Source organism: Polyodon spathula, chromosome 8 (genome assembly GCF_017654505.1).
Source record: "Polyodon spathula isolate WHYD16114869_AA chromosome 8, ASM1765450v1, whole genome shotgun sequence".
NCBI classification, from domain to species: Eukaryota; Metazoa; Chordata; class Actinopteri; order Acipenseriformes; family Polyodontidae; genus Polyodon; species Polyodon spathula.
The window spans coordinates 23,929,104-23,941,055 of record NC_054541.1 but is presented as its reverse complement, the minus strand read 5'-3'; the positions used below and the strand labels follow the sequence as shown (position 1 = coordinate 23,941,055).

Sequence of the window (11,952 nt, the reverse complement as noted above, 5' to 3'; positions counted from 1 at the left end):
ACTGCTTCTTATATGTTGTGTGAATAGGAAAAACAAACAGTGAAAAAAAAAGGATTATTATAATGTTTGGACATTTTAGCCAACTGAAACACAAAGTATAAAATCAATACCTTTCTCTATTACTTTTACAAACGAAAAAGCAGAACTCACATACTTAACTTTTAACATAAGCATTACCATATCAATCCCAAAATATTATATACATTATATAAAACAGATATCCATCTATATCATGATCTTTAAAAAATATTTTGTTTCAGTCAAGGTAGGGTAACTAAATAAATGGGTAGCTAATGCTATGGGCTACAGATATAAACTCAGGTCTGCATTGATCAAAAGATGAAATCAGTGTTTCCCAGACCCTTTTCACATCACATAATCAATATTACAGCTGGCCCCACAAAGCACTTTGCCAGCAGGCACACAAAGCACTAGGGAAATCCAATAACTGAGCTATGTGTGGAGATGCCTGGTACTGCCTCTGCTTGGAACATTAAGGCATTAATTCTCCAGTTGTTAAATAAATACTGTCTGCATGCACTAAATATCCCAGATTCATCCCAAGTATCCAGTCATCTGGCTTTTACTCAGGACCTATAACTGCTTTGGGGATACCAGAAGAAAAGTCCTCCCTAAATAAAATTACAAATGAGAGGACATATTTTGTCTGGGCAGATTTTGAATTTGTCAAGTTGTACAAATATCCAACAAAATACAACAACAGCTTGAAGATTCACGGACACAGCAGGCAAAAAAAACACATTCTGACCACTCCTTGATACTAACTGACTATTTTAAGTCAGACCTAAAGCATTTTAGTTTTTCTTGGGTAAATGTTTTGAAGTACAGAACAACAACCCTGCAGGTTATGATTTCATGATCCTGGGTCCCTTTCAAGTCTTTCAATAAATGAGGTTCAGCAAATAAGTGCTTTTCCACATTGGCTAACCATTCATGCTCTCTAGCACTTCAATCTTCCCTTTCCTCATCACCCGACTCCCAGGTAACTTGAGTTGGTCTTCCCTCATATCACTGGCCCCATACTCCTCCTCAGACTGAGAGCTTTCATCCTCCGATTCAGATTCTTCTGTTTCACAGCTGTCAAAATCATCTACTTCCACTAACGCCACATCCTGGCGAGGAATCAGAAACTTAGTCAGCAAGAGAGATCAGGAAACCATTCTGTAATATAGTACACCCACAATACAGTCTCACTATCTTCTAAACCATTTCCAGTCAATTATCAGCAGTCCAAAAGAAACTAAAGATGGGTTTTACACCATTATCACACACAATTCAAATCTGCTCCTTCACCATTCTACTGTCCAAGTCAAGTTGTTTAAAAAAAAATATATATATACACTATCATGGACCGAGAGAAGATTTGGATTCTGTCAAGTTAGTGTAGTCCTCACTGCTCATACACCCTATTTAAAGAGTTACTTTTGGTGTCACGTATTTACTGACTAATATTGTAAATTACACTTTACCATCTCAATGATTTTCTCAGAATTGCCTTCAATGTTCTCAATATCGAACTGGCCAGCTGGAGATTCCTCCATCTGTAGTTTCAGTCTCTCATTGGCCTGGGCCATCTGTGGGAGAAAACTCTGCAGTCTGTCTAATACTGGAACACAGAAATTAATAGTTCCCTTAAAAAGGCATGCACACAATAACTGAAAACACTTCTGTCAGGTACAAAGTGTGAGTGTGCACACGAGTGGGAACACAACTAAAATAACTCAGTCTGCCTTAACCTGGCTTGTAGCTTGCACTGAGCTTGGCTGTGGATCCCAAGTGCCTGAAAAGAACACCCCATTGGATTCAAATCATATGACTATGCCTGACCTTTTACCTCTGCTAACCTGTTCACTACATGCCAAGTAAAGGAAAATTTTAAGAAAAATGATACCTTAATATTACAGCAACCAAACCCAGAACAACTTTGATTGCAAACATCATTATAGACAATTAAAAATGACACACACCATTAAGAATCTTAACTTTTTTTTTAAATTAATTTCTAAAATGTCCCATTCAAGAAAATAAAATTAAAAAAAAAAAAAAAACGGAGTGATGAGCCAATATGGACAGCCACTTAAACCCTCCACCCCCACAGTACTACAGTCAAACACCCCAACCAACAGAATAGAAACGTGTAGCCTTTGGGACTATGACAGCTGGTAGGTATTCCTCATATGGAAATCTAAACACACCACTGCTCCTTGGGACCTTCACAGTCTGCGAGGAAGTCCCGTTTTTACTGGAGCGCTTCGAGTTTAGGAGCAGTTTGTCATGAATGCCTGTGGAAAATAAATACATAAGTTTTAAAACATTGCATAAGTAAAAGGTGTGTTACCTGCATAACTGTTTATCTGTTCAATACAAATTACATGTTGTGCTGTGTTATATATATGAATGCTTTTGCAAGGCACTGTATATATATATATATATATATATATATATATATATATATATATATATATATATATATATATACAGTGCCTTGCAAAAGTATTCAGACCCTTGACCAATTCTCTCATATTACCGAATTACAAATGGTACATTGAAATTTCGTTCTGTTTGATATTTTATTTTTAAACACTGAAACTCAGAATCAATTATTGTAAGGTGACATTGGTTTTATGTTGGGAAATATTTTTAAGAAAAATAAAAAACTGAAATATCTTGCTTGCATAAGTATTCAACCCCTGTGCTATGGAAGCTCCCAGTTTGCACAGATGAAAGAAATTGCCCTAACAAAAACACAATTACCTTACCATTGGCCTCCACCTGTGAAACATTAAAGTTGCTGTCACATTTCCTGGATAAAAACCCCACTGCTGAAGGATCATTGGTAAGGCTGTAAATCTGAAGGAAAATGAAGAACAAACAGAATTCTACAGAAGTGAGAGATAAAGTAATACAAATGCATAGATTAGGGAAAGGGTACAAAATAATATCCAAGGGTTTGCATATCTCATAATCAGGAAGTGGAAGCTGCATCACATCACCCAGGCACTGCCAGAGAAAAGGCCTATCCTCAAAACTCTGCGCTCAAACAAGGAGGAGACTTGTGAGAGAAACCACAGAGAGGACAACAATCACTTTGTAGGAGCTACAGAGTTCAGTGGCTGGGAGTGGAGTAATGGTGCACCAGTCAACCATATCAAGAGCTCTGCATAACACTGGCCTGTATGGGTGGGTGGCAAGAAAAAAGCCATTACTCAAAAAGTACCATCTGAAAGCACGTTTGGAGTTTGCCAGAAAGCATGAGAGTGACCCAGCTGCGATGTGGGAAAAGGTTTTGTGGTCAGATGAGACCAAGATAGCGCTTTTTGGCCAAAACTCAAAGCAATATGTGTGGCGCAAACCTAACACTGCCCATGCCTCAAGACACACCATCCCTACAGTGAAGTATGGTGGTGGCAGTATCATGCTGTGGGGATGCTTCTCATCAGCTGGGACTAGGTATCTTGTTACAATTGAAGGAAGAATGGATGGAGCAAAATACAGGTAAATACTGCAAGAGAATCTGCTTCAGTCCGCTAAAAAACTGAAGCTTGGGAGGAAATTCACCTTTCAGCAGGACAATGATCCCAAGCACAAGGCCAAAGCAACATTGGAGTGGCTCAACAACAAAAAGGTGAATGTCCTAGAGTGGTCCAGTCAAAGTCCTGATCTCAATCCCATTGAGAATCTGTGGCACTATTTGAAAATTGCTGTCCACAAGCGTCGTCCAACCAACCTGAACAACCTGGAGCAAATCTGCCAAGAAGAATTGGCCAAAATCACTCCGTCACTGTGTGCAAAGTTGGTACATACTTACCCCAAAAGACTTATAGCTGTTATTGCTGCGAAAGGTGGCTCTACCAAATATTAATATGTGGCGGTTGAATACTTATGCAAGCAATATATATATATATATATATATATATATATATATATATATGCGCGATATTTTAGTTCCGATCGTTATGAAATAGCGGAAATAATCGAGAAAATAAGTTTGAACTGAGAGATTTGCAACTAAATTGTCACATACCTCCTCCATTTCCAACAGACAGCAGTTCCTTAGAAATAGTTTTCTGTTGTTTATGTGCCTTCTCTTCGCCACCATTCATAACTCTGCAACCTTCCATACTTTCATAGACGAGCGCCTCACAAGCATAGTAACAACATCCGAGTCGTTCTATCAGGCTACGCAAAGTATGTGGCTGCGTTCGAGACGCGCAGATTTTCATCAATGTGCGCAGATTCTCCGCAAAACACGTTCTAGTTCGCCATCTGTGTGAGCTCGAACGCAAAACCGTCACAGGTCACGCAGTGACGAGTTTCGACGGCTGCACAGATCGTGTAGTTCTTAGAGGTGCTCCGCTGGAACAGCCACGACTACAAAAAACAGAGGAGTGCTGACAGACAGAGAGGGGTGTAGTCAAGGATATACCTTAATTAGGAAACCTGCTCCTGCCACCTAGTCAGGGTGTGTGAAACATGACCACTGTTTTTCCACTAATCACTTATATTATTACAATGTTATCTTGGATGGCACCACATACGTCATTGCTAGTAAAATAATAATAATAATAATAATAATAATAATAATAATAATAATACTGCACAAAACCATCACTGTAAACGACTAAGAGGCATTTTCTAAGCCAATTTTTCATTGAAAGATTCCGAAAGAGATTCCAGTAACATTAATAGTACAGACGTAGGTATGTTCATATAATTAAAGCATATGTAAGGGGAGTGTTGTCCCTAGCTTAGTAATATATTGAACAAAATACATTTATATTTCATTGGAAATAAAAAATGTGTATATATCTTTAATTAAAAAATATTAACCCACAATAAAAAATGTGTATATATTTTTATTTAAAAAAAAAAAAAAAAAAAAAAAAATCCACCTAATAAGTGCAATAACACTGCAATCCTGGGCGCTGGGTGTACTAGAATTACTTGAAGGGGCTGAAGGCACATCCCTGTAGTGTCTGTTTACATAGGAGTGTGTGTTTGTGCGTGTGTGTGGTTTGTTTTTATGTATGTATGTATGTATGTATGTATGTATGTATGTATGTATGTATGTATGTACGTATGTATATTGTAGCATTTAACAGGGCAGTCAGAAAACAGGAGACAGACACACTTGTTCTTTGTTCCAAAGCTTTATTCAGCCCCTTTCTCCCCACACACACAGAGTCAGCAGCTCTCAGTCAGCTTCTCAGGAACCATGGCAACCACAACAAGACAACAATAAGGCGTTGCAGCGCCTCTTATAACCCCAGCCCCGCCCCTTTATTCAAAGCTTACACATCCCATTGGTCCACAGCCACATACTTCAGGCCAAAGGGGGGTAGGTGGGGTGCCCGTTTAACCCCCTTCCTGCCCTCAAAACCTGAGTGACTTTAGCACCATCTTTACAAGTGCAGGCAATGCTGTGGTGGTGAGGTGCACTCCAGCAGGGCCAGTGCCGGCAGTAGCAATGCTGGCGGTGGCGTGGGGCCCTCCGGCGCTTCCAGCAGGCATTCTGGCAGTGGCTCTGTGTAGTCAGGTGGTGGCACTGGGCAGTCAGGCAGCGGCCCTGTGCAGTCAGGCAGTCCGGGTCGTTGTATCAGGCTACGCAAAGAATGTGGCTGCGTTCTTGGTGCTGGTTGCATTCGAGACGCGCAGATTACACTATGTAACACAATTTTTGTTCCTTGGTAGTAAGTGTTATTTCCTAATTGCTTATGCCTCAAAAGTATAGAAAATGGCTATTATTCCCCACAAACTTTGCTTTTGTGACCAGGACAGTGATATTTTGAAATGTACCTATTTTCAATGAGAAAATGAGCGAATTTGTGTCTTTTCGTTCACATAAAGTCAGAAAAAAACAACATATGAATCCAAATTAACATGTATTTATACTAAAGTAATACAAAAATGGCTACAAATGATTTAGAAGTGAGTAGTTTTTCGAGAGTTATGATTATACTGTAAATTACTTTCACGAATCAGCCCCCAAATGTAGTCTCCCATCATGTTCTCGTTATACTGTCCTTGGTAGCGACGTTCAAGGTCCAGTATATCCTGGTGGAAGCGCTCGCCTTGCTCCTCTGAGTACGCTCCCATGTTCTCCTTGAATTTATCAAGATGAGCATCAAAGATATGGACTTTGAGGGACATCCTACAGCCCATTGTGCCGTAGTTCTTCACCAGAGTCTCAACCAGCTCCACATAGTTTTCGGCCTTGTGATTGCCCAGGAAGCCTCGAACCACTGTGACAAAGCTGTTCCAAGCAGCTTTCTCCTTACTAGTGAGCTTCTTGGGGAATTCATTGCACTCCAGGATCTTCTTTATCTGTGGTCCGACGAAGACACCAGCTTTGACCTTTGCCTCAGACAACTTAGGGAAGAAGTCTTGAAGGTACTTGAAGGCTGCCGACTCCTTATCTAGAGCTCTGACAAATTGTTTCATAAGGCCCAATTTGCACAAAATTCTGCACAAAACCTGTTCTAGTTCGCCATCTGTGTGAGCTCGGACGCAAAACGGTCACAGGTCACGCAGTGACAAGCTTCGGCGGCTGCACAGATCGCGCAGTTCTTAAAGTATTCTCTAAGAAGGACCATTTTATGAGCTGCGCCAACCTGTCAGTAAATTTTAAAGTTAGAAAGTTAGCATCATTTTATTTGTGGGACAAATGTATCCCTTGTACCAAAAAGGGTTAAAGGTGAAGGGTCACATAAGCTTTTAAGCAAGCTGTTGCTTCTTGAACTTGGGCTGGAAAGATCAGCAAGGCCTTTAGGTTTTGTCTGTTAAACTATTCAATGAGACTTATTCATGTACACTCAGTTTACAATGTAGGATGAAGTCCTTAAGATGATACACCACATAATGTTTTAAATGTGCTTCAGTTACCATACATCACAGCCTTCTCTTTATATACATATAACCAATTAGATGTCTTTTAAAACTCACCATGATGGCTTCACTTAATTAGCTTTTCTTGTATAACAAAATACACAAGCACAATGCACAAGTGACTACTACCTCTGCAGTTCCTCTTTTTTATGTGAAATATACATTTGTATCTTGGCATTTATCTGTAAAGATGTCTCAGTGTGCAATTGAAATACTCTCTAAATTATATTTTTGTGTGAACTTTTCCAAAATGGAGAACTGTTTCCAAATAATAATCAAATAGTAACTTGACAGTAAGTCGTGTCTTTACCCAGTGTAATTAATTAAATTCACAAAAGCTTTGAGACTGTAGTAATTCTGTTAGTGGGTTGTACATAAAAATAAAAAAACAGGACAGGACTTAGGAACTGGACGTTGTCATTTGCATACTATTTAGAAGGGATGAATAGAGCACATAATGAGGAAGAAACATGGCTCAGCAAATCAGTCTCTCAGTCTCTACCTTAAATCAGTCTCTCAGTCTCTACCTTTAAATCAGTCTCGCTTTTATTGAAAATAATCTCTGTGTGGCAGAGCAAAGCTCTGCCCTTTAAATTGGCAGGGATGGGGTTAACTTCCCCTACCTGCCTGGGTTTATTATGTTCAGGTGGCTGGGGTTGATTAGGTTGATTAACGATCAATCAGCGCCCAGCCACCTGATATAAAAGGAGGCCTCTGCTTCTCATTTGGAGAGAGGGAGCTGAGGAAGCAGGTTGGTTTTTTTTGGTTGTTTGGAAAACTTGAATCCAGTGAAGGCATTGCCCAGCCTGGAAACTGTTATTTTTGTAAATTTTGCTTTTTGTCTTTCTTTGTGTTTAAATTGTTTTATTTTGGCCCTTGTGCCCTTTCATTTTTGTGTTTATTTATAATAAAATAGTTATTTTTTTGAACTGCAGTCTGTCTCTGGGCCTCTATCCACTCGCCAGCCTGCCACACTCTGGGTTCTATAAACCCTGAAAATTACATATGTCATAAGTATTATTTTCTCTATTTACACTTTTTATTTTATAAATCAAGCATCGTAACCCATCAAAATGTTATCATAGAACTACTTATCTGTAAATGTGGCAGAGCAAGAGCTCTAACTGTAGATATTGTGGTGTTTTGCTTGTGTTTTGGTGGTGGTTGGTAAGGATGGGGTTAATACCTATCCCTGCCAAAAACATGTGAGAATGAGGCTGCTCCCAAATAGAATGAGTGCTAATTGGCAGCAGCAACATCACATAAAGCAGAGCCCAAGCTGCCATTTGGAAGGAGTTTATTGAGTGTACACTGTTTTTTTTGTCAATGTGTGGCTGCAGTTTGTTTTTGCAATGTAATGAAGGTGAATGCCCAGCTTGTGTTTTGTTTAAACTTTTATTTTTGCCCTTGTACTTTTTTTGTATGTATTTTTGTTTATTAAAGTGTGCTTTAGTGCTTGTACTGCAGTCATTCTTCTGAGTCTCTGTCTCGCTGCTATCTTGTCACAGTAAACAAGAGTGTAAGTTGGAAGACAGCTGTGTGGCTGTGGTCATAACAACCTTATCCAGGGTCTGCCAGGTCACACTGTACTCCTGAATGGGTTGTTCTTTTGCAAGACACAAAGGTAACAAATATGAACTTGACCCCCCCCCCCCCCCAAATGAGAATGTGCCCTATCAGTCATGGTCCTTTTTTGTTACCAATATTAAAGGAATAAAACTCGGAGATCGTCTTTGGGTATATTCAAGCAGATCGGTCTTTCATTATTAGACACTGCAGTATGGAGGCTACGTCTGCCTGCTAGGCTCAATAGACCACCGCAAAGTTAGAAACATAAGATTTTAACAGGGGTCACACAGGAGGATGAAGCGACAGGGTGGGAGTTCCCGAGCCCCTGGATAGGTTCTAGCAGCAAGACAACATGACCACACAAGCCAGTAAACTATAAGTTACAATGATGCTCCTCGCAGGGGCAAAACAGTAAGGCAGTGACAGGTGATAGACACAGGTCTGTTGTTCAGGTCTGGAATTCTTCCATCTACTAAGGAGCCAGCCTTAGATCATCTTCCCAACCTCCCTATGCCATCTGTGTCCTTGTACCTTAGGAAACAAGTGTTGCACCATGAAGGGAGGAACACCTTATCTTTCCTGATACCAGTGGGAGAGACACACCTGCAAGAGACCCAGACATACAGAAAGAAAAAACAGACTTATTCACTGATTTTGTTTCACTGTTTAAAAAAAAAAAAGAGATTGAGTAATGGTAATAGGCAGGTCAGTGAATCACTCCTGTTAAAGCCCCAGCTGTGTTTAGATTTGCTGTTCCTAGATCATTACAATGGTCCTCGTTGCCTTGTCCTGCAGTCTATAATACTAAGCAACACAATCTGCAACTTCTGAATTCTGTCTTATCACTAAGCCTAGAATATTATTTTAATAACATATCATTATCTTTATACTTTACAACGTTTGACATTACCTTTATCACAGTGTTTGTTGTATAAGGATAACAGGAGTGCAATAATTGTAATTTAATCTCAGACTCCTTTAACCACTATACCTTGTGCAATATATTACTGCACTCCAACAACTGAGCTACTGTACCTCCCGGCTAAAAATGTCACCAACTACTGGTATGCTACTTACTAGTATGAATTGGGAATATATTTACTGGTTTATTTTTGATAAACAGTTGATAGGTTGTTGACAGCAAAACAAGTGCTATAACAAACCCAAAGAATAATAATAATAATTATTATTATTATTATTATTATTATTATTATTTCAGAGTTAGTGGTGCTGAGACCGGATAGCGTTTTAGTTTTACTTGAGGAAAGAATGTTTCTGCGCAGGCGCAGTGGGGGCGGGGCTATCTTGTGTCTGTCTGTGCTGGTGAGTCAAGCAATGAGTTGTCATACATGGAAGATATAGGGACATCCCGTAAAAAAGGCTGCCGAGCAGAGAGGAAGAAAAGAGGCAGCGGTAAAATCATAACATCATTTTGAAGATTTTACTGGAAAAAGGACAACTAACTCGTGCTAGAAAGAACAACAACATCCTTTAGGAGGTAAGGAATAGCGTTCCAAGCTGTGTCTTTGTTTGATGAACGTTGTTTTTGTCCAGTGCTACTTTTTAAAACCGTGATTAGGAGATTTAGTAATTACTTCAGATTCTGCGGTGAAATAATATTAAGTATACACAAAAGATGGGGCATGTTTTAAAAATAAAAAAATAAAAATAAAAACATACACTGAACAAGTTTGCAAATATTGCTGAAAATCACAAGGTATTTCTACTATACAATATAGTGTATACCTATTCAGTTTGCTCTAATTTGTCTTTTATCTGTATTTTGACATCTGCAAATAGGTTGTTTGTGTATCTGTTGTGTAAAGATGCCGATTTAGGCAGCTAGGGCATGGTTGCTTTTCTGTTTGGTAATATACGGACAGTTACTGTCTTTGGCCTCATTTCACATCCCATAGTTTTTTTTTTTTTTTTTTTTTTTTATGTATTTATGTATTTGTTTGTTTATTTATTGATCACTTTAAACTTTTAGGAATAAAACTAAGGCGCATTAAGATAATTCGCTTCTGGCATCAGTTTGTTACCCCCGCTGTCACACTGCAACTAATTCAAACTTCGGCTACTATCTGGTGTGGAGTATATTTAAACATACTTTAAATACCTCATGAATTTAATCACGACCTCTGCCATGTATTTTATACATACAATAATTAGCCCTGTAAACCCATAAATGCTGATAACTGATGTCATTGTACAGCATTTTGTAATTTATTTAAAATTAATTGAATTATTATAATAATGTACCATTATCAGAAATACACCGTCAAGATCGAATGTGGAAAATAGAGGACTAAAGGAGTGTCTATTTCAATATGTTGTTTATCTTTTTATTTAGCCAGTCAAGATAAAATAATAACTTGCATGATATCTTTGTAACAAACTAAAAGATAGTAAAGCAAGGTACAGCACACAGTGTGGTAAATGCAAAGTTACTAAGCAAATGTTTGCAATGGCAGTATCGAGAATTTATTGGTGTGTTTGATTTCATGGGTTGCTGTGTTTAGCTTTGTCAATAGAGATTGGTTTTGTAATCTTTTTTTAGGTCCAAGGCTCTTAAAACTGGGAAAATAATAATGGGTGTTGGAAGCGTACAGTAGTTGATGGCAGGCATTGGGTCACAAGTTTAAAGTTGCCTTGGAAACAAGTTGGACACACAGCACAGCATACCACACCATATTACTGTCCGGGTATATTTGGGTACAGCTTGAAACGTCTGTTTTTTTTTTTTCAACTTTGTTCTTTTTTAATAATAAAGGATGGAAATTTGATCTGCAACATTCTATTATTATGGTGTTGCACCTCTACTTGCATTAATCAGGAATAATATTGGGATATTTGGGAGACCTGATATCGGAGGTAGCACCCAGGAATGGAAATACTGGTAATAATATAAAATAGTTGGTGTGCGATATAAGCTACATGTTTTGGACTTTGTTTTTTAACAAATAATCACGAAACCTTTTAATTGTGCAATAACCTACCATGTATTCTTCATACAGTATCTGATCAAATGTGTTAATATGTGACAAACTGAGTGAATTAGACCTGTAGGGAGTCTTTCTGTAAGTCGGATTCACTTGATGTAGTGGTGAATCGTGGATTACCACTCATGCACAGTTTATGCTGCTGATCAGATTAAAACAAAGAATACGTTGAAAGTTAACTCATTAAGCAGCAAATCATCAGAAACAATTAACAGAAATTCAGAGAAGAATCCAGACTGGCTCAAAACAAATGAGTTCCTCTATGTACCATAAACTTTAGGCCCTAACAATATACTCACTTAAATACATGAGATGAATTTCCAGTTCCCAAGAAGGCACTTAATCCAGAATCAGTAAAGAGTTGCAATCCTATGTTTAGAAATGCACAGTTTTAGGGGAATGGATTGCGGGTTGTCCCAGTGTTCAGAGAAGAACTATGGAAATCTACTGGGGGCAACCATTTTATTAGGAAGAG

At 38.6% G+C, this 11,952-nt stretch overlaps 2 protein-coding genes across 3 annotated transcripts in view; one reads left to right on the top strand and one right to left on the bottom strand.

The window, feature by feature from the left end:
* Positions 1 to 19: 19 nt before the first annotated feature.
* LOC121319629 (uncharacterized protein C12orf45-like) lies at positions 20 to 4,315 on the bottom strand. The gene is made up of 4 exons (XM_041257240.1): positions 4,046 to 4,315; positions 2,217 to 2,303; positions 1,491 to 1,627; positions 20 to 1,133 (listed from the first exon to the last, which is right to left on the bottom strand). The coding sequence occupies exons 1-4, from the start codon at positions 4,242 to 4,244 to the stop codon at positions 945 to 947; spliced, it is 612 nt and encodes a 203-aa protein (XP_041113174.1). The 5' UTR covers positions 4,245 to 4,315; the 3' UTR covers positions 20 to 944.
* Positions 4,316 to 9,810: 5,495 nt separating this feature from the next.
* Positions 9,811 to 11,952, top strand: part of LOC121319627 (solute carrier family 41 member 2-like) — a 35,984-nt gene continuing 33,842 nt past the window's right edge. For both annotated transcript variants that reach the window (XM_041257238.1, XM_041257237.1), the window contains exon 1: positions 9,811 to 9,973. The gene's annotated coding sequence lies outside the window, so the exon portion shown is untranslated. The remainder of the gene's footprint in view (positions 9,974 to 11,952) is intronic.

Bases quoted from the DNA above. Each gene is read 5' to 3' on its own strand.
- LOC121319629 (XM_041257240.1), bottom strand. From the start codon at position 4,244: ATGAAAATCTGCGCGTCTCGAACGCAGCCACATACTTTGCGTAGCCTG. The intron at 1,628-2,216 runs GTGTGTTTAGAT...TCTGTGTTCCAG, and splicing joins GAAGGTCCCAAGGAGCAGTG to TATTAGACAGACTGCAGAGT. The intron at 1,134-1,490 runs GTAAAGTGTAAT...ATTCCTCGCCAG, and splicing joins CTGAGAAAATCATTGAGATG to GATGTGGCGTTAGTGGAAGT.